At 33.3% G+C, this 24,360-nt stretch overlaps 1 protein-coding gene across 5 annotated transcripts in view; it reads left to right on the plus strand.

Moving 5' to 3' along the window:
* Positions 1-864: 864 nt before the first annotated feature.
* Positions 865-24,360, plus strand: part of LOC128238284 (uncharacterized) — an 88,435-nt gene continuing 64,939 nt past the window's right edge. For all 5 annotated transcript variants that reach the window (XM_052954027.1, XM_052954026.1, XM_052954029.1 and 2 more), the window contains exons 1-6: positions 865-1,398; positions 4,068-4,154; positions 5,059-5,172; positions 8,887-9,000; positions 22,397-22,471; positions 23,058-23,117. In XM_052954027.1, the coding sequence (XP_052809987.1) occupies positions 1,002-1,398; positions 4,068-4,154; positions 5,059-5,172; positions 8,887-9,000; positions 22,397-22,471; positions 23,058-23,117 (847 nt within the window). In that variant the 5' untranslated portion in view covers positions 865-1,001. The remainder of the gene's footprint in view (positions 1,399-4,067; positions 4,155-5,058; positions 5,173-8,886; positions 9,001-22,396; positions 22,472-23,057; positions 23,118-24,360) is intronic.

The following is a 24,360-nucleotide window of genomic DNA, read 5'->3' on the forward strand; positions in this document are numbered from 1 at the left end:
TTTCATATAAGCATATAATTTCATGTTCTGTAATGAAGCTTGTAAAATCCTTCTCTTAGCCTTCGTTAGCCCTTCGACATTCCATGATAGAAACCGAATTCCCTTCTCACTCCTGTACTAAGACTGTGTATTTCCGGCCCATCGTGGCGCTCCCACCGATGCAATGTATTCCTGTCCCTCGATGAAAAGTTTGTCGTACCGGAAGTAGACCCGTTTCCGCTGCTGGCGGGCCTCCTTGTCTCCTTGTTGCGGCCCGAATCGAGCTTATTGTAAATCTTTTTCAATGACATCACTCATGACGTCATACAAGCACCCGTTATAGAGGTTATTTGAACTAACTGTTTTTGCATTTTCGTGACATTTAACAGCATTTTTAAACACAAACGTTTCTTCAACTGTTCCATCCATCATGCAATTATCTACATTGAAATCAATAAAATTATCGTTGCTTACTTTGTTTTAACTGCTTTACTGAAGATTACAGTTTTGCATGTTGCCAACAATTTTACTACGATTTCATTGAAAAAAAATAGTTCCGTAGTAAATATGCCCCGCCCCTTGGTATTATTGCGCCAAATGACAGGACAGAAGTATCGAACAAACGCACGCGATATCGATGGGAAATGCCATTGCACTTTATACAGAAATAAAGTGCAATTGTTAAACAACAACCATCGTTAAGGATTGAAGTGTGAATGTAAATATACCTGTATCAACCGCCAATGATATTAAGTTGTGAATACATTGAAATGGGTTTACGAATGGAGGTATGTAAACGATATCCGACATCAGCCGTCTATTATGTATGCGTAATTCAAGCCAGATACATTACATGCCGCGAAATCCCACCACTCTTATGAAAATGTTATGTAGACAATTATACTTTCATAAGACTAGGTTTATCTCTCTCTTCTAAAATGAATATAAAAGGTAGTCAGTCATATCGTGAATGGATATGGTAAAATGTTCCGGAGAAGAAAACTGTGACGGAGTCAGTCAAGATGTTTGTCCGGCAGGGTTTAGTAGTTTGGTTTCTCTATGCTTCTTCAGTAATTGGATTAAATACCTCGTGTTGTGATTTTTATCATCTGAAGAGACAGAACGGGGAATTGTGGACATGTGGAAATTGTCTGCCGGGTTATCATTTCGTTGATGATTGTGAATTCAATGGCGGGAACGCTAAATGTTCTCCTTGCCCATATGGGTATTTTATGGAAACCAGAAATGTGTTCAGGGCATGTAGAAAGTGTAAAAGAAACTGCCCCTACAACACGATTATCAGTTTTCACTGTACCTCCACATCGGATCTTAAATGTGGCTGTATGTACGACAAATATCTCGACAAGGATGTGTGTGTAACAAAAACAAAATGTCAGCCAGGCTATGGCGTAAACGGAAGTATGTTTATTCCGAGAATAATCATTTTTAAGTCGAAACGTTCCATACTCAATTCTGTTTTATATTGCACAATATGAACACCCAATACCATTTCTTTAAAGAACGACCTTTCGGCAATTGCGATTATCATCCGATGAACGCAACATCTACGGATATGCTCAGATCGCGTGTTATCGCTTATTAACCTAAAATCAACATGTTGAAAAGTGTTTATTTATGATTTGTTAAAATATTCTTGTCACTACCGTTGCAATTTTACGTTAAAAATCAACTATGAGTAGCCTAGTCACATGCAAATAAGCTGATCGGCATTTGTTGTAGATTTGAACAAACACTAGTTACAAATAAGTTATTAAATTGTATGTAAGTCACTAAACGATTATGGTGAAACGAAAATATTTGACTGCATACTGTTGAATGTAACACAAATATGATACTAAGTAATATTTAGATCATATTTTGTCCGTTTCAGCTATCAGCAATAGCAGCAGATACATGCCTTTGACTAAAATCATATATCACATGATATGCGAAGATGGCCGCAAAAAAGAAATCCCATATTAGTCATTACTAATTTGGTGGTTGCCTTAAGTGTTTAAACTGATAATCTGGAGCACTCACAACGAGTTTCCAGCAGGCAGAGAAATCAAAATTGATGTAAATATAAATAATGAATTGCGGATAATGTCATCAGCCCCGCATTTCATTCCTTAAGTGAGAAACGATTTAAAAAAGTAATAATATTATAAATGTATGTCCAGCAGGTTGAGAATCAAAATATGATTCCATATGTGTGAAGTTTTGAAACGGAACTTCCTTGCGATTACTCACTCGTTGTAGATAATTATTGAATGCAAAAAAATGGAGTTAATTGAAATTTTGCACGAACTGTATATTATAATCAATGTATTGTATAATAGTCAGTTTTTGATAGTAATACATACATTTCGAAGCTTTTGCCTGATGTGGTCAATATGTGAAACATGTATAACAGGCTAGAGTCCTTTGATTGTGACTCATATTATTTGCGTTCGTAAGTGGATAAGCCTTAGGTACATACATCAGTTCCTAACAGACGCCCGTTGAGAGTCACATTACCACAAATATGAGACATTTATATTTAAGTAATGAAGTATATTTAAATGTTTATTAAAGATATTAAACCAATGGATTACTTAGGTCAAACTATCAGAACCATGTGCATTTGTGCAGTGGCTAGATATACCTAAAGAGGCAAATTTGTACATGTGTTTTGAATCTCTCTAAATGCAACGTAAAATGTGTCTATTCCGAAACACATGTAACACGAGCTTGACATGCACTAATATCTGGTGATAAATATGAAATTATCAAAGGGTAATTTAAAGATAATTTTAAGAGTTCAAACATATCATGTTGCCTTGCATACCTTAAATGGGATCATTTTTCATGAAAGCTATATCAATGACAACCTTGCATAAATTATATTGCATCGCTGCATCTTCGCTCCATTTAAAGAGTGGAAAGTCTAACGTTAAACGTATCTTATTTCCTAGTGCATAATAAACTTTGGTTGGATTGCTTGTAATGAATTTTGTGGGCCTTTACCATTTGGACGTATGGTATTTGGCATCTGGAATAGGGAAAATGCGTTAGGAATTTTAACAATATCTCTCCCTTACGTTTAAAACATGTATATCAAGTCTACGATTTATAAAAAAAGCTCTTATTTATTTAAACCTTATATAGAACATGGATACTGCTTACCATACCAATATCATAAAATAAATGAACCGTTGCATCATTTTCATGTGTTTGATTATTTCCTGTGCAGAGCTTCAAACATATGCATTGTATTTTTATTGTAATATGATTCCAGCGATATCATCCATAGAAATATGTCTGCATTTGGACAAACTTTGCAAAGCTTACCATGTCAAATCATACACATGGAAGTTTTGAACGAGCTTTTTCGTGGTTAAGCTGTTACATATTGCAAATGTAACTTTCAACATTTAAGGAATGAATTACGGGGTTGATGCCATTATCGGGGTATGAACGCAATTGGGCTTGTCAAACTGTGTGGAGTCCGACTTTGACCAGCCCAATTGCGTTCATATCCCCGCTAATGACACCAACCCCGCAATTCATTCATTATTATTACACCAATTGTTCATTATTCCATTCAAGAATTGTTTAAACCCCCCATTTCATTTCATTTAAAAAAACTTTCAGTAACCCTTCTTAACCAATTCTGTAAATAGAACGACCCGATTGTAACCAGAAACATTTGTTTCTAATGACGTCACAATAACAAGGGAAACATAAACCACTTGGAATCACTTTTAAAGGTAAAATTGAAACACTTATGGCAACAGTACATTTTAAATATATGATAAGTTAACACTTTCTTAAAGGATTATTTATATTTTACGGGACCTGCTGACACAATAAAAACAATAACAAGATCAATAGTTTTCATGTATATTGTTAAGCGATGAATTGCGATCTGAACAATCATATCATTTATCGATTAATAAACGCAATTGTCGAAAGGCAGTTCATTTAAGGAATGGAAGTTGAGGTATAAATATTTCAGTTTTTATACATTCAATCCTAAATGTGCATTTTTTAAATATGTTATTTCAATTTTATCGTTGAAATGATATGTTGTACTTATGTGTCTTCAGCCACTTCTGAAGGAAATACAAAATGCGTCAAATGCCCAGAAGGGACATTCTCACGAAATAACTCATATGAAGAAAAATGCGTGCCTGGTAGGTATTTATATATATAATTGCTGATATAGAATAAACTGTGTCAGAGAAAGCAATGTTAATACGCCCACTGACGAATATGAATCATGTAGCAGTTCTTATAAACCTTGTTCTATTAAATTGCAAAATGTTTTCATGAATGTGTAAAACGTTTCAATGTATTGACGTTTTTAATTGACATGGAAATCGTGACAAAGGAAGTATATACGACAGTGATGTCAAACAAGCTTAAATACAGGCAGTCTGACCAGTGACCTATTACGGCCAAAGTTTTTCAATGGAGGACACCGACATGGCTGAGGATCCCCGAGTGTGACTTTGACAGTTGAACAACGCAATGCAAATACTTATCAGTGTTAACTTATAGGCCAACGTATTTTAAAACAAATATACGGTTAGGTACATAACGGACAAGCCGAATCATTTAGATGGGCATACCACAAAAATGTGCAAAAAAATCTGCTGGATTTGCTAGACCAATTTCTTGTCATACGTATTTTTATCTAGTCGTAAAAGATCATGAGTCCTAGAGTAAATGTTGCCTAAAGAATATTTTATAAAGACAAGGACTGCAGTTGTTTAAGAAACTGGACTTAAGATTAATTTGGCAATATTATAGTATAAACTTAACAGTTGTATTAATTACAATTGTGTTGCCAATTATATAGAATGACTGCACTTTATGAAAATGGTTGATCGTTTTTATTCGAAAAGTATTATTGTAAAGCCAAAATCCAAATTCCGTGTAAGATAGTCGTATCCAACTTAGCTAACATGTAGTCTCACCAAAGCTAAGCTTATTAAGTAGCTTCGAATTAATAAATATGATACACTTAAGCTATATTTCGTGCACATCAGTTTAATATATCTATAACGTGAACAAAGCATGCATTTTCATTTTCAGACACGGATGACTGTAAGTCAATGCCTTGTGTAAACAACGGCACATGCACGGATTTGGTGGACGATTTCAGTTGCACTTGTCTTGAAGGATTTTCCGGTCGAAGATGTGAACATGGTAAGCTAAAACAAACCTATCCAAATATTGATTTAGTTCTGTACATATGTTTTGTTCTCTGAGAAAGTGTGTTAAATTACAGCTCTTAGGCGCTAACCCTAGCATTTATAAATGGAACTTTATAAATAATATTTAATATATTTCATTGGTCTTGTGGTTGGCTGATCCTTGTGTCTTTACTAAAGCTCATAGATAAGTAAAGGGGTTCTGTGATTGTCCACTTGTTTAAATGTTAAAGTACAGTGGTTCGAATTGGAATTTAAATATCATTTTTGACAATAAATGTGTGGTGATCATGCTGGAAATCCGTGGGCATCATTCCATTCACAAAACAGACAAGTCAGAAAACAAGCCATTTTAATACCCGTTAAAAGCATAAAGCTTCGAAACTCATTCGCAAAAATCACTTATTGGCAATCACCATATAGGTATTTTCCAATCACAATATAATTTATTTCCACGATGGTGAATTATTTAATTCGTGTTATCTATTCCATCACTATATTAATACGTGTTTCCGATGTGCTCGCAGGAAATGACTGGCAAAACTCTTGGCATTCGCTTTTTTATTCAGCACACGCGGGATACCAATAATTTAAATGTTCCGCATGTACGTAAATTTCACAATACGCTGGTACCCGGTGCGCGTTGTATAAAGTAGCGGATTGCGTGAGTCAGTAAATATTTGTGGAACACAAGTCTGTGCAATTTTTCACGAACATGGTGAAACTATTTATTGGCGTATTGTTTGATTATAAGAAAAAAAGTTAACAATTAGTGTGATATAATATGATCAAAAATGACTTCGTGCATTGTCACTACAACGGCAATTTAAAACATGTTAACACTGTATAAGAAATTTTCTCAATCTTATTCGAAAAAAACGATGTTAACAACTTTGTGCAAATATGATCAATTTAAGCTATGTTTCGTTTAATTAAGTTTATTTAGGTATAACTTGAGCAAAGCATGCATTTTCCTGAAGGATTTTCCGGTCGAAGATGTGAACATGGTGAGCCAAAATTAACATATCAAAATATTGATCAATCAACAAGCGTTGTGCTTTATTTGTGTGTGGTGTATGGTATTCTTCTGTATATATGTAAGGACAACTTACTTAAGATAGTGTGGTAAATTAAATCACTAAGGCGCGTCCCTTGTCATTTATAAATGAGACTTAATCAATATTATTTAATAACGTTATGTGGTCTTGTGTTGGTCGATCCTTGTGCCTTTAAACAAGCTCATAGCATAATTTTGGGCAGCTGTGACTGTACACTAGTTTAAATAAAAAGCACAGAAGCAGCCAGGGCATCGTCGGCCACCACGGTACTTTCTTCCGTTACACTTCATACATACAGTGGGAAAAGTCACTGACAAAATCTTGCGTTTATAAGTATGCATGAGGCAGGAGAAACAAACTCTTCTTCCAATGAATTCGCATGTTACATTCAAATATTGTTAGTAATTCTACAATGACAATAGTCTCCGTGCACGTGGCCCTGTGGCATTGACTACTGCTAAATACTATAGTACTAAGAAGGCGGACCTGGTTCAAACTGCCTCATTAGTTATCCATAAATATGAGATTTTCTTTGCCAAATTGCCCATTGTACGAAACGAAGCATAGCGTAGTGTGTATCAGGGGTAACCGACGATGCAGCCCGTAAAGACATATAAGAACAAATGTGACCTTAAACCATACAGATGTGTCATCACAATATCATTGAATTTATATCGTTACGTTCACTTTATTTCACCACCTAGCGTAACCTCGTGAAGCGAGTATTTGAGATCTGTTTTAATAAGATGTTGGTCATCCGCGCTAAGTGCCGTCATCTTAACATGAGCTGTATCATATTTTTATATCTTCTGTATCAAATTAAATTTTGCGTGGTGTAGTGTTGCCATTTAACTTTAAATTTTGAGTCTTGCGTGTGGTTTGATGTTTACCCATTGTGAACATAGGTGTCAAGTTCCTTTATAATCCATTTGGATGGCCAAAGTTAAAGCTTCGACAATTTGGAAATTAAATTAAGGATGTTTCACTTTTGACCGGTTTAGAATGACTTCGTCGTACAGTCTTGGATATGTATACATGCAAATAACATCTCTGCTATTGAATTTTTTGCACGAGTAATCAACGTACTAAATGTTCTGCAGGAACGTGATTTATACTGCTTAATACACACATTACGAACCATTCAATCGAAAATACGTAGATGTGTGTCATGAAATGGTTTGTAACTATTCGGAACGAAAATGATGTTGAACTTTCACGCTTCGTACAAAGTAACTTTAACACCCAAATATGTTACGGACGTTTTCGTTACAATAAAAACAATATATGGTTGACACTTCGCACATTAATCACACGTTATGCATCAGTAAATATAATGGAACATTTTATTAGCATAGAGGCAGCATTGAGCTTAAGTTCTTTGATAAAGTTTGTAATTATTGACAAATGCCTGCGAACAAAGTCAAACCTTTCAATATGTATGTTTCGTTAACCATCCCAAACGGTGGTCACATCATTGTATTATCCAAGTGTGGTCTGTCTGTTTGTTTAGATACTGTTTCGTTTGGCTTGTCGTAAGTCAGGTTTAAACTTTCAACTTTCTCTGAAGCACTGATAGAGAAATCCAAGTTGTATAAATAGTGTCAGCACAAATGTTGAAACGCTCTAATGAAATATATCGATTATTTGCTTTCTTTTGATTGTGTCTTGTCGCCGGTCAGACACAGATGTTATTTGCTTTGTCAAGTGAAAGGTTTGTGCTTTACACTCGCTACTATTCACGCGCAATATTGTCGTATGTTTTAATGACGAAAATCATAGGTTACACTTACCTTTTTATGGTTCTCAAGTAGAGGCAACTCCAGTGTCTGTATCCTTACCCTCCCGATAGCTTAGTGGAAGAGAGTTCGAATCGGATGCGAAAGTTCGGGGGCTTCAAATCCCGACCGCGTCAAACCAAATGTTGTTAAACAGGTACCTCCCGTTCCTAACGCTCTGAATTAAAAGCGTAATACTGGGAAATGGTGCAATGGTTTAACCCAAGCATTCCGTCAATCGATGCTATACAGTGAACACGTTTAAAAAACAGGAGGTTTCTTCACACAGAGCACCCGGATCTCTTGTATCTCATTCTATATCATGTCACATATGGCATTGAAACACAATTTGAGTCATTTCTTAATACCTTTAACCTAGACGCACCTGATCAGAATTTGTTTTGTTATTATATTGTAATGGCTGATGTTTTAATTACTTGTACAAATATGCATACCGCTTAACACATGTTATTTACGTCTGTCGAATGAGTTATCAATGCATAAACAATATAATTGATATGGGGTAGCAAAACACAGATCAAATGCATGATATATCATTCAAATAATGAGAATCAACCACATTACTAATCTAGAGGAAGGAACTCGTAAATGCGTACTGCTGTAATCATTTTTTTAAGAATTGTAACGAGTCTCCCGAAAACTGTTACATCGTTTATACAATATTTTTATACTATCTGTAATCAATACGCTCAGCATTTATTCATGAGTTCAAAGGTCACCCCCTATTAAAGATGTAAATGCCCACTTGGGGATGTTATATCAATTTAAGGACAATAAAAACGTAAACTTGGAGTGTAAAAGGTCACTTTAAAACATTCGTTATTACGTAAGCAAAACATGTATTTGTATTTGCAGGCACAAATAACTGTATGCCTATGCCTTGTGTGAACAACGGTGCATGTACGGATTTGGTGGACGGTTTCATTTGCACTTGTCTTGAAGGATTTTCCGGTCAAAGATGTGAACATGGTAAGCTTAAATAACCTTATTCCCATATCAATCAACCAGCAGTGTTTTGCTCGTGTGTGTTTATTCCTTAAGTATCCTCGTTTGGACAATTGAGAAGTTGTAATACTTCACAGTTTCATGGCGATATCCCTATCATTTATTTATGACACCTTTTTAATAATATTGAATACAATTATGTGGCATTGTGGTCAATGATCCGTGTGTCTGTAAACTAAAACCATAGGAAATGTTTACCTCCTGGTTTTGTTCATTTGTAATAAGGTAAAGGTTGACTTTTTTAACCGAAAGGAGCATCAGGCTATTTTGTTCAAGTAGTTGTGTTTATGACAATTTAATATTATTTAATATGATTAAAATGATTCATTTGTTTTTTATCCAACCTGTAATGAAATGATTTGAAATATTAATTATTTGTATACTTAAGATCACAGTAGCAAAGCAGCAACAAGGGGGGGGGGCGTATTGGATATTACCCATCAATCAAGAAAAGTATAGCCTTTTCATTATTAATTTCATTTTCATTCTTTATCTTATGTTTAGAACTAATGGGCAAGGCTCTGACAAAATGTCGGTAAAATATCAACGGTTCTGTCATGGTATATCTATGATCAGATCCGACCAATCTATATAAATACCCCAAATTGTCCATTAAATGTTATTTGAGAGTTGCCAATCGCAAATGAGAGGTAGAGGAAGCCGATCTGCCCCCAAAAAACACGCAGCAAATACTAAACCTAAATGAGTGGGACAAATATTTTGCATGTTTTTGGCTTGGCAACACGGAACATTACAAAAAAAGAACATGCAGTTATTGAATGCGCCAATTAATGTGTTATGCACATAGTAAAATGACTTTATGACGGCTTTTCCAAGTCATAGCATAGCAATTGGCAAACATTTCATATATGAATCTAATTTACGTTATGAAGAGCCAAGTTTATTGAAGCATTTTGTAAGATTTAAAAGCTGAATTTCGCATTTCTGTTTTGTGCCAATCTTTATCATACATTGCAATTCGTGAGCAAGGGCCGGACCAATGAAGCCTCAGGAATGTTTTACTAACTGTTTCACCTGCCAATAATATGATTGGTGTTTTCATGGTAAAGCGATAAATACGCAGTAATATTATTTATTACATATACAAATATCGCGTTCAATGGGTGTTGTTGCAAAACATAAAATGTCAAACATAGCATAGCGTACTTAATTTCGCATTTCTGTTTTATACCCATCTTCATCATATATTGCAAAGAGCTAAGGCCGGGCCAAAGTAGCCTCAGAATTTCTTTAATAAATGTGTCACCTGCCAACAATTTGGGTGGCGTTTTATGGCGACGCGATAGATTCGCAGCAATATGATTTATAACATATACAAATATAGCGTATAGTGGTTGTTGTTGCATAGCATAGCATGACAAACCTTGCATAGCGTATATAATGGCAATTCAAGTCTTGAAGCTTTCCGGCATGCAAACATAGCATTGCATACAAAAGTTTGCATTTCTGCTTTATACCCATCTTCATCATATATTGCAAAAAGCTAAGGCCCTGCTAATGTAGCCTCAGAAAAGTTTTACTGATGGTGTCACCAGCCAATAATTTGGTTGGCGTTTTCATGGCGACGCGATAGATTTGCAGCAATATGATTTATTAACCAGATTTTCACATAGCGAAACCTGATTATTAGAATGGCGAACGTCGTTGTTCGGAAGGGCGGGCGGGCGGCCGGGCGGCGTCAAACTCACCTATGTAACTGAATAACTTTAGTAAGGGTAAACATATCTTGACCAAACTTAGTATATAGAAAGAATTCATGGGTACCTTTCATGGGATTGCGTTTGGGGTCCCTAGGGTCAAGGTCAAGGTCACTGTTACTAAAAATAGAAAAACGGTTGAAACTGAATAACTTTAGTTCGGGATGACATATCTTGACTAAACTTGGTCCATAGGCGAAGCATATGGATACCTTTCATGGGATTGCGTTTGGGGTCCCTAGGGTCAAGGTAAAGGTCACTTTTACTTCAAATAGAAAAACGGTTGAAACTGAATAAATTATGTAAGGGATGACATATATTGACTAAACTTGGTCTATAGGAAGAGATTATGAAGACCTTTCATGGGATTGCGTTTGGGGACCCTAGGTTCAAGGTCAAGGTGACTGTTACTAAAAATAGAAAAACAGTTGAAACTGAAAAACTTGAGTAAAGGTAAACATATCTTGACCAAACTTGGTCTTTAAAAAGAATTTATAGATACCTTTCATGGGATTGCGTTTGGGGTCCCTAGGGTCAAGGTCAAGGTCACTGTTACTAAAAATAGAAAAACAGTTGAAACTGAATAACTTTAGTTAGGGATGACATATCTTGACTAACCTTGGTCTATAGGAAGAGTTTATAGATACCTTTCATGGGATTGCGTTTGGGGTCCCTATGGTCAAGGTCAAGGTCACTGTTACTAAAAACAGAAAAAACGGTTGAAACTGAATAACTTTAGTTAGGGATGACATATCTTGATTAAGTTTGGTCTATAGGAAGAGTTTATGGATACCTTTCATTGGATTGCGTTTGGGGTCCCTAGGTTCAAGTTCACTGTTACTTCAAACAGAAAAATGGTTCAAACTGAATATCTTTAGTTAGGGTTGACATTTCTTGACCAAACTTGGACTTTAGGAATAGTTGATGGATACTTTCATGGGATTGCGTTTGGGGTCCCTAGATTCAAGGAAGGTCACTGTGACTAAAAATAAAAAAACCGGTTGAAACTGAATAATTTTAGTCAGGGTCTACATATCTTGACCAAACCAGGTATAAAGGAAGAGTTAATGGATACCATTCATGGGATTGCGTTTGGGGTCCCTAGATTCAAGGCCAAGGTCACTGTTACTAAAAATAGAAAAATGGTTGAAACTGAATAACTTAAGTTAGTGTTGACATATCCTGACACAACCTGGTATAAAGGAAGAGTTTATGGATACCTTTCAATGTACTGCATTTGGAGTCCCTAAGTTCAAGGTCCCTGTTACTAAAAATAGAAGAACAGACACAGGCTGAAGTTCTTCTGTCAATCATTAAAAACCTGGTTTCGTTGCATTGCGGCGTTTCTTGTTACTTATACAAATATAGCGTACATTAGTTGTTGTGCATAGCATAGCATGACAAACCTTGCATAGCGTATACAGTGACTATACATGTCTTGAAGCGTTTCGGCCTTTATAATTACGAAGGCCGTGTATAGATCATCATTGTATATATGTAGTTAAAACAACTAGTATTTTATTGATTTCAAATCTGCTTTTTGCATGATAATTATTGTGTTTGTTTCTTGCACAAAGGTGTTTAAATACAAGGCAATTTAAGGTAAAATTATTCAATCATGGTTATAGTATATGTAGATGAAACTGCCGTCACATTAAGTAATTTGCAACACGCAATATAATGTACGTAGTTGATGATAAATTTCCATATATTGGTACATGGTAAAATGCCCAGGAAGAATTCCGATTGATTTTAAAAATAGGTTTGTTTCTTACTAAATGGTTACCAATATACTTGAGTACTGTTCGTTCGAAAACAGCATATTAATGATCTTGATTCGTTAAACTGCTTTTTTTACATTTAGATTACTGAGTTTATCGGTTATATCTGGTTCTGTTATTTTAGAATTGCTATCAGTTTCAGCAGACCATAATTCGAACGGAGGTAACTCCACTTCATTTAATTTTGTCAATTGTTAAAATGTATGCCAAATATTCATTAAGGTCTTATCTTTATGAGTAAATAATAAATAATTTGAGATATATTGTCGTATTTGTCAAAGTGATTTTATTATATCAAGTTACGAAATTTCATTCAAAGTACCGACTATTACTAATCGTGAGGAAATTTCAAGGTTTCTTTCTATGCTAGTTTCAAATCTGGCCCGAAATGTTTTCCCACCAGAGAAATTATTAACATATTTTCGATATGTTTCTTTGAACTCACTTGAGATTTGTATAAAAGAAAAAATGGAAAAAAACCTGTTGAACCAAGACAATTTGGTCAACAATACGCACACCATTTTGCTTTAAAGTGAGAATAAATTCTAAGACAATAGTCATTGGTGACTAAAGGTACGTTGATGCCTTGTTAAACCATTTCATTTAGCGTAGTACAATCCGATGGATGCTCGCCATTGGTCTTGTTCAATAACCATGTTTTACATGGTATTATTTAGAATAATAAGATGTGTAAGAAAAAGCTATGCATCCAGCTAAGTGACCACATATAACTGAATATCCAGACTAATATATATTGGACACGCTATAGAGAATAATGAGTCAGACATAGAAAAACGATTTAAGATAACTAAATTAATAAAGGAATGAATCGGTAGAAAACTAGTAAGAAACTAGTCATACATAAACTGAACATCAGATATGTAGTGTTGCATTATCATAGATGAATAACGATTTAAAGACACCCGTATTTGATGAATATGTATGAAGACATAATTAGTCCATCTACATAATTATTTAGATACGATGACAAGCATCTTAGGAACAGAACATTTATCAAATCGACAATTTTCAAACAGCTTACATTTGTGATTTATATGAAAAGTATAACAGTGCTATTCTCTAGACAAAGACAAATCATGTCAAAAACCAACTTTTAAAGTTTTAGGAACATTAACATGTGTGGGTTTGTCTAAACCTTTGAAAAAAGTTTTTAGAACCTAGCCGAATGACTCTGCCATACTTAAGTATTCCTTGCGTTATATGTGGAAGGGTAACTAAAAAGATAGCCGCATAATTAAAGAAAGCGTCCGTCCATGACCATTGAGGGGAAATCTTAATGATTGACGGACATGATTTTAGTTTCATTAAACGCTACGTAGCATAATTGGCACATTAAAAAAGAAACAAAGATAAACATTTAATACACTTAAAACAATGGAGGAATAAATATGTTCATTTTGTTATAGTCTAGAATTTGAAGCAAAAGAGCTACTGCCAGTTCGCGAAAAATTACATTCTCTGTACTAAAAATCAGAAATTGCATAATGACTCGTAAAAAAGTATTTATTATCGCTGACTATAAGATAAAAGTGCCACTATAAAACTAGATAATGTATTTGCCATATTTTTAAAGATGAAATTCAAAAAAAATAAAATTAAACCAAAAAAAAATAGAGCTGCAAAAGGCTAACCTATCTCATAAGATGGTCGGAGCAAAGAGGCCTGTATAACCATGTGCTTTGTAGAGGGCGCGCACTACGGCCAATCAGATCAGTATAATAATTTACGTCATGCAATTGCTCACGATATAGAGCACCATTAATTAAACGCATTACAAAGATACCAATAACGAAAGTTATCCTTAAAGGAATAACTTGAATTATATACATGTTGTGCCTTGTTTTTGAAAGGCAGTAAATGAAATTTGAATGTTATTGTAAAGCATAAAACTAACTGTTGATGCTTAATTCGTGAAATTCACTTTCACATTGGGAACTGCAGAAGTTTTCTGCTATGGAATCAATCATCTGTGTATGGGCTAAAGAAGTCTATTTGTTAAAATGTCCACCGATCGCCCCAGAGGTAATTTCTCATAACTGCCCTTAAAGAAAACTTTATTCCAATCATATCATGACCAAATTTTACCAAATAGTGCACTCTTGGGTAAAGTTATGGATTTTTGCTGGTGACATACATGCATTTTAAGGTAATGCACTATGGCAATGATAAGATTCGCTAGAAAATGTATATATGTCATTAGATTTAGCTCTCGTAGTAAACTTAAGACGGGAAACTTCTGAAACAGGGTTTCAGAAATGATAAATTAAGGAAATATTTCCTCATTTTTTTATGCTCATTGTAATATTATATCAAAGTAGTATTGCTCATCCCCTTGCTTTTTAGAGTGATGTTTTAAAGAAAAGTCGTAACATTATTTTTCACAGCAGTTAGTTTGACAGATTTTGGATTTTATTTCAACCGTAGTATAACGGCGTTACTTTGAAGTGTACTTTCCTTTTAGTTTTTGAAAATGAGTTCCTAACACAAAATATATGGTTGAATATAGCGTCCTTACATAAATTAACGTGCAGTCCTTTGATTTTATAATTAAAGTAAAACCATCTTTGGCTATGAATATTCCGGCATGTGGCGTCTCTTTCTTCAAATATTGTACATTATATTTTTACAGGTAATTATTTTAAAGAAAAGTTTAGCTTATGCAAGTCGTTTTTATTTCTAATAATGTTTCTTTATTTGTTCCCTGTTCTAGTACAATGATGCTTTTGAGTGTGAAACTCACAGTCTTAAACCTTTTTTTTCTAAGACAGACTGTGTGTTGCTCATAGTTTCAGACATTAACTTCAACGTATTTTTGAAAACGTTTTTGAATTATGTACTCTAAATTGTTTTCCTTTGTCTGCAGATAGAGTTGGGATCCCTAATCAATCATGTTCTAAAGGTTTACCTATTAGTTTATTATTATGTTTTGTTGTATAAGTTAGTTTTCTCAGGTTAATGATGACTTTGAAAATATTCACCTTATACGTCTTTACTTTATTCAGGATTATAGGGATATGATTGAGGTTTGTTGACGTAAACTGGTTTAAACCCCGAATGAATTTACATTTCATTGTCCGTTCCAATAAGGTAGCTAACAATACTTGATAAACAAACCTAGTTGTTTTGTATAGTTTATATGCACTGTGTTGATTATGGAGGTTTGTGATGTTGTTCCATGTTTCTTGTTTGTAATTTATTTGTCTTTGTTTGTGTTATATGTCTTTGGCGTTTACCCTGTACCATGAAACTGGGTTCATGGTTAAACGTTTGGCTACTGAGCTTGTTATCCCCCGCCGAATCGAAGATTTCGGGAGGGGGATATTTTTTTGGCGTTGTCCGTCCGTCCTTCTGTCCATCCGTCCGGTACCATATATTGGTAGGCATTGATCAGAAAATGTTCAAACTTGGTCGGAATGTTCCCCTTGATCATATCTCGACCTATTTCAAAAGTGGGTCACATGGGGTCAAAACGAGGTCATTAGGTCAAATCTTAGAAAAATGTTTGGAACATACTAGAGGCATTATACATGGTCAAATATTAAAAAAAACTTAATCAGAATGTTTTTCTTGATGAAATCTTGGACTTATTTAAAATTGGGTTACATATGATTGAAAATTAGGTCACTAGGTCAAATCTTAGAAAAAATTTGTTCGGAATGGAAATTGGTCGGATTATGTTCAAATGCGGTCATGATGTTCCTCTTGATGAAATATGGACCGCTTGTAAAAGTTGGGCATAAGGGGTCAAAAAAAGGTCACTAGGTCAAATTTTAGAAAAATCTTTTAAACACATTTTAGGCAATATGTATGGTCTTATATTCATGAAACTTGATCTGACTGTTTTCCTTGATAAACTCTTGGACATGTTTTAAACTGGGTCACATGTGATTAGAAATTAGGTCACTAGGTCAAATCTTTGAAAAATCTTGTCCGAAAATATTTTATTGTGGTCATTGGTCTGATCAATTTCAAACATGGTCAGAATGTTCCCTAAGGTTGAATTTTGACTGCGTTTTAAAAGTGGGTGAATGGGTCAAAAACAAGGTCACTAGGTCATATCTTACAAAAATCTTTGGAACACTCTAGAGGCAAAACATCTGCTCTATTTTCCATGAAACTTAATCAGAATGCCTCGATGAAATCTTGAAATAATTTTAAACAAGTAGGTCATGTGGGGTCAAAAATGAGGTAACTGAGTCAAATCTTTAAAGAAAACTTGTGGACACTCTAGAGGCTGTATTTTTTGCATATATCTCGACCAATCTTCATTAAACTTGATCAGAATGTTTGCCTTGATGAAATCTTAGATTAGTTTGGAACTGGGTAGCATGGAGTCATTAACTAGGTTTCTTGGTCAATTCTAAATGTTATATATTTACAATATTTCTTTTATTTTCAAACAGTTGCAATCAAACTCAAACTATATCATCAACAACTGATTTCCATTCCTTGTCCGAGCCCAATCAGGCGGGGGATATCAATTCAACGAATTTGCTTGTTTCAAATAAATATTGAACTGAGTTTTAAAGAAATATATGGTTGCAATACACGTAATTCGCTTGAAATTTCAATTTATTTAAGTGTCTCCTGCTCACATTGAAATGTATAAGGAAATAAATAGTAAAAAGTAAAGAATGTAAATTGTTATTAATACTTTTTTTTATTTTGTTAAGCCTTTTTACTTTTACTTCTACTGCAATACTGTTTGTACAAAGGACTGAAATGTTATACATGAAATGTGAATATTATGTCATTTTTTATTGAAATATTTTATTTTCAAGTTTATCTTTTTGGTCTTTCTTGAATACTTTTAAGTTTATTAGATGTAATTTAACTGAAAAATTTATTCAAATATAAAGCTATCGCACTCTAATTTATAATATAATATTTTGAATGTTATCATAATGAATCACATTCTTGAATCTTATTTATAATTTAGTAAACGTGAATGTGTGCAGTTTATATTTTTCTGACAGAGAAACATTCCTGTTATTTAAAAGTCCAATATATATTATTATTATGCTTTCCTTAAATTACTGTAAAATGATATATTTTAGTAAATGTAAGAGTTGTATTAGATACAGATATTGATATCTACGTTCGAAATATTAACAGTATCATTCTCAAAGGTTATTTTCAGCAAGATATATGCGCGTTTTAAAATTTAATGTTCTAAATTACCATATGAATGTATCAAATTGGCCCAGTTTGCGTTAAAACAAATATCTTTTTGGATACATGTTTACTTATATTTTATCTCTTTTTTGATATTAAAAGTCAAGCCAACAATACAATGTCCCTACTTAAGCGCATCAAATGCTTATCAAGCTCCATACATATTTGTATTAATTTCTGGTAGTCATTCCAAATGGTGATCAGTTTACTTTCTTTAATCATATACTTATAATAAACCTAACAAATAATGAACACGAAAATCAGGATAAACAACTATTACGTCGTAAATCAGTGCATATGTATGGGATAAATATAACCTAGTTTTTAACAAAATGTACTTACTTGGTTTTAAAATTCATAATGAATCTATTTAGAAGAGGACAATAAATTACTTTATTTTTATGAAATAGGGTTTTAATTATGAAATGGTCAGCTTATACTTATTCGCATAAGTAATATGGTTCTGGATTCTTTCAGGTAGGTAGTGCGATATGTAGGGATGAATATATCATACTTTTTGTGATTTATTTTGTATCCAAATATAAGAGTTTCGAGATTTGTTATCTATTTACGTGTATTACAATTTTTAAAGATGCAAATTAGTTTTTACCAAAAGTGATAAAGACACCGGCAATGAATAAGAAAGTGATTATTGCCTCCGACTTAGTTACAGTGAATATAAAGAGGACTTGCTGACATATTCCAACTGAAAAAGTTTAGATTTGGAGCAATTATTTTATGAAGTAGTTTATACTTGAACTGTTTAACTTATTTTCATTAGAAATCAAATGTTAAATGAAATACAATAATCGTCAGCTGACTGGTTTGTTGAACGCTTCTTGCCATTGTTTAGATGTAAATGGTTTTTGAAAAACAGCGTTACAGTACATATGATAAATGACTTCATCGAGGAGATCGCCTAAGTGATTTTGACCGTACTTAAAATTTAAACACGTGTTAAGCTTTTTGTTCACAAATTGAGGTAATTTAAAAACATATTCCACTCGTTTTGGATAGCTCTTCTTATTTTGTTTACTTCTGAAAACCAGTTACATTACTCTTTAAATCTTTGAACAGTTCTTCTTATGTCTATCTCACCGGATAATGAAGGTATGTCGCTTCAAAAGATACAACCAGAGTTAATCCAGTGTCTGAACAGAATACATTTTTAAAGAATTTTGTTTATTGATTTTCCCATTCATCGAATTGAATAAAAATCATGTTTTAATTTTCCAGACCAAGAAATTGATTTCAATTCTTACCACGTGTTGATCAAGTTTCGGAGGAACACAGAGATTTCGTTTACATTTTTTAACATTTTGCCCCAAAATTCCTATTGCATAACAGATGATGTGTCTACACATTACATATGTTTGGTGCTGTATACTATCAACTAAATATATTTTTTTCTGATATTTCTGTTGTTATATCAAATTTTGATGGAAACAAATCCCAGAAATTCTTACTTTTGTTCAGATTTTTCAAAATTTTACCCAAAAATCACAACAAACATTTTATTAGGAGTCTACACATTGGATATGTTATGGAGCTGAACAATATCTAATAAAGATTTTAATTTTGATATAGACATATCCCAGAAATTCATACTTTTGTTTACATTTCTAAACCTTTTACCCCAAAGTCAAGTTTATATCTTTTTGGATAAATGTTTACTTATATTTTATCTCTTTTTTGATATTAAAAGTCAAGCCAACAATACAATGTCCCTACTTAAGCGCATCAAATGCTTATCAAGCTCCATACATATTTGTATTAATTTCTTGTAGTCATTCCAAATGGTGATCCGTTTACTTTCTTTAATCACATACTTATTATAAACCTTACAAATAATGAACACGAAAATCAGGATAAACAACTATTACGTCGTAAATCGGTGCATATGTATGGGATAAATATAACCTAGTTTTTAACAAAATGTATTTACTTGGTTTTAAAATTCACAAAGAATCTATTGAGTAGAGGACAATAAATTACTTTATTTTTATGAAATACGGTTTTAATTATGAAATGGTCAGCTTATACTTATGCGCATAAGATAATATGGTTCGGGGTTCTTTCAGACAGAATTTTTAAACGTTTTACCCCAAATTTCAAGTTTTACAAAATATAATGTGCCTAAATATTAGGTTTGTTATGGTGCTGTATAATTTCTATCAACTAGAGGTATTTTAGTTTTTTTTATAGCTAATTCCAAATTTTATGCAGACAAATTCCAAGAATTCATACGTTTGTATTCAAGTTTTAACATTTTACCCAAAAATCACATTTTGCAAAGTTGGAATTTTCTATACTTTTCTTCCACACACGGCAGATATAATACAACACAGATATGCAAAAATCATTTCTGTGCATTTTTTTCCTTTTATTTGCATTATCAGTCACATGATCACTGGACTAAACACTGTACACTCTTCTAGACCAGAAACCTGTTTGGTTTCGGTGTGGCTCGGTAGCATTTTGTACAAAATTGGACAGTTGAGGATCTGTGGAAATTTTATAAGCTTAATTATACATTTGTATGGAAGTCATTAATGAACAGAAACTAGGGAAGCTCTGTCATGTCAGGCAAGGCAGGTAAGCAAGCCTTCGCGAATGATATAGGCTTGATTGCAGTTACCCGACTTAATTTTAAGAAGTTAATATACATTGTTTACGTTAGTTCCAAAGTCTGGAAAATGGATATCATATAGCCAAATCTTACGTTAATAATTTCGAAAGAGAAAGATGACTTTATCAGCTGTAGAAATCCTATATGGCGAGTAATATATAGAACAAGCAGACAATGTGAAGGTCCTAGGTTTTAGACAGGATTCCAATTTTTAGCTTTCGCTTGATCAGGGGTCATATTGCCCTATTTCAATCAAATCGTTTTTATATACTTTTTCGATGAATAAACGTTTTTCTTCTTCTTCATCATCTTCTTCTTAAAATTCAGGATATATTAAAAAAGCTAAACATTCATTTTTTTAAATGGCTGCACATGATGTAAGTAAGCGTTGCTCTTTATAATCAAGCCATTACCTCTTCGTTGTTGTGAATTAGGGTGTATGTTAAATGCACAAAGAATGCATATTATTGCCAAATTTCAGCATTCAGTTGTTGAACAAAAACATTTTTATTAGATCTAATATGTATGAGGCAATGGTTGGACTGCAAAAGCTTACATTGGATGTGATTGTTAAGAACCTTGTGTTTTTACAGAAGATAATTAGCTTTGATTGTAAAAATAAATGTCGAAATATTTTTATACTTATATAGCTGTCATTAATATTTTATAACACATAGAAAATGTATTATGAGTATTATAATTAATACCTTCCCATGCAGTTGCTGCAAGTACAAAAACATCCTTTTGTTGTCTTGATAATGTCTATATACATTTTAAGTTCTACGGAATATATTTTAGTTTTACCATCCCTTTGCTAAATTTTAATTTGATTATTTTTACAAGATAAAAGTACAAACTTAATTATTTAGGTAACATTTTATGACAACAATGCTTTTGTTTACGTTTTAAAAGCAACGGTGTTAAGGTAGTAACGTAGCTACCACATTTGAAGAAAAATATCATGTCCATTGGTGTTTAATAGACGTAGGCAATCGGCTTGGATTTTCATAACAGATTTAGTGGAGACCCTGATCCATCGATTATCCGAATAATCGGCTGTAATTGGACATTATCAAACCTTAGTTTTTAAGTAAAGTTAATTACTAATGCTTCGGCTGAAAACAGGTATTATTTCTGGCAAGTAAGGGAACAGTTCATTGTCAGGTTACTTTAAGTTGACTTTTATTTATAACAAAAATACATGGATGACGTTGGCGTTTGGTTGATAATTGCCCCAGTGCGAATAATAATTGTCCGAGGGTAATTATTTTTCACTAGGGCAATTATTAACCGAAAGCGATGGTCAACTATGTCTAATCCTGTATAATACATATGATTTGTCATTTGTCAATGACTTGAACCGGTTTTGAGAATTAAATTGAAAAAAAAACTAAGACAAAACAAATATGTTTTGGATGGCATTAGCTATAAAAAATAACGAGTAATTGGACTTTAATATAGCAAACCTTTTCTCACGTATTTTCGGAATTAAACGGCTAATATTTCCATTCATCAAATATTTCCTGTTTTTGCATACAGGTTTCTTTTCTTAGCTCTAAATTACTGCGCTATATAAAGTTGGAATTTTACTAATTCAACCAAACTTTTTTTTCGATTATTCGATAAGGGAATAATGAGATCGCCAATCGCCTAGAGGGTGTCTGCCGATATAATCGATTATCGGCGATGATCGGCCCATCACTAGTGGTAACGATTTAAGACTTCTTCATCAATCATACTTTTAAGACACCTTCTCAAACCTTGTAAACAAACAAAAACAAAATTGGTAACCCGTTTGCTAAAAGAATATAACCAAAAGCCCGTTTCATGACGGTTATGCATTTTACAAAGCATGACGATAAGCTTACTCATGTTAAATATTAAAATTGAAAACTTTCGTACATCATTATGTTTTTCTTTCTTTAGCAAAGGACTTTTTTCTTTTATTTTAGATAAATGCGTACCAACACCTTAAGAAGTTTCATTTAATATACGTTTCGTTATTTTTGTTGACTTATTTTATATATGTATTTCAGACAATGTTCCTGTAATTGGAAACCTTGTCCTCGGAGTTCTTCTTGTTCTAGCGATCGCGTTCATTGGCTTTCTTGGTATGATTTTGAATGCGCATGTTAATAATTGAAAAGCTTAATGAAATGACCTTTGATGTAATAAAGTTTTGACGATCCATTATATTTTTGAAATTCAAGTTCACTTTAAGTTAAATAAATGTCAATAGACATATATATATATAATATAAATAGATGTCAATGAAAAATGTGTCCAAACATTCGTTTTTATTTGCATGAACATTGCATTGATAGTCACCTCAAAGTTACCAATCTATGTATCTAAGTTTCAGCAATAAGCTATTAGTCGGCTAGTATTCATGTCTTTATTATTTAAGGCGCATTACCTTGGACTAAATTCGTTTAAGTATGAACTATGACTTTTATGTATACAAGAATTCTTAAAATCCGCTAAAAGTACTACCTTGTTTTTAATAAAACATTCTTCGGCAAACGTTGAAGAATGTCAGTGTCTCTAACTAAACTTCTTTATTTATTGTGCCCTGTGCCGTACATGTTTTAAATACTGATATTAGACAATTGGAAGTCCTGTAGTGTTGTAATATAATGTACATCCTCCTTTTGAAGGAGTATCAAACGTACATTAACATATTATATTGTTTTATAGCATGGCATTATCGGACAACCATATGGACACGGGACAAGAAACAGCAGGCGTATTCCTTCGGTAAGGTTGACCATCATTCGAATTGTCAATTGAAATCAAATTATTTATGTATTGAAAAGTGTGCCACTATAATGCGTGATTGTGTCGACAAAAGTTAATGATGAAATATAAATGTAACTCTACCTTGTTTACTATGAATATCTTATATTTCAAGTATCATTTTCATGTAAACAGTATTATTAAAAATTGCGTTCAAAATGAAATGATGGCGACCTTGAGATGTATTGTTCTGCCATCTGAGACGAGTTGGCATTTTTATATATCCAATTAAATTTCGTGTCGCGTAAACTTCAATCTCACATACAAAACAGTGTTTATAACAATAAGCTATATTAAGCACGCATTGCATTACTTATATTTACACAAATCGTTCATTATTTATTTCCTGATTGTCAAAATAATAATTTCATTTAATAAGAAAACCTTTCAGCTTTTTTTCTTGTCTATTCTCTAAATAAAACGACCCGACCGTAACCGGAAACAGTTTGTTATATGACTTCAAAACAACGCGAGAAAACTGATCAATTTTGTGTATCGGAATAATTGCCCTAAGTGTTGTAACAAAGTTAGGAAGTGGGGGAACTGTGTGCTATTGACCGATATCAAAGCCTGACCATGCAGTAAGAAGCGTGTGGATAAAATACAAAGACATGTCAATTTACGCACACCATTTGTTGCACATTAAGTAACATTATGGTACAAAACAGTTCCCCCACTTCATTACAAAGTAAGACACGCATATTTGTACATACTCACAACGACACTCGTTTCTCCTTATATGTATTGTGACTGGTAAATATGTTTTCATGTCAATACCTTGAAAAATTGTACTCTCTTTTGAGATAATTATGGTGAATGTAAAATGTTTTTGCAAAATATATCAAAGCGCGTAACTCTACTACGATGCAATAAAATTCATGAGCATAAGAAATGTTAGTATTTCAAGAAAATCATAATCTTGATAATTCAAAATAGTAACATGTGATATCCACTTTAGATCCCATCATATCGGCACAAAAATGTTTGATTTGGTCGTTTTCTTAGCAAAGCATTTATGGTTAAGTCATTAGTGCGAACTAAATCCATATGGTAAGTAGATGTTTGTAAAGTGTGATTAATCTAGTTTTATTTCGAGAGAGATAAATGTTATAGGGTGAATGCGAAAAAATAAGCAAAGTGTTATGGGAAATATAAGGGAACTATATCAGATCGGTTTAAACTGTACAGCTGGTATTGTCTTATA

This window comes from Mya arenaria, chromosome 6, assembly GCF_026914265.1.
Source record: "Mya arenaria isolate MELC-2E11 chromosome 6, ASM2691426v1".
Taxonomy (NCBI): Eukaryota; Metazoa; Mollusca; class Bivalvia; order Myida; family Myidae; genus Mya; species Mya arenaria.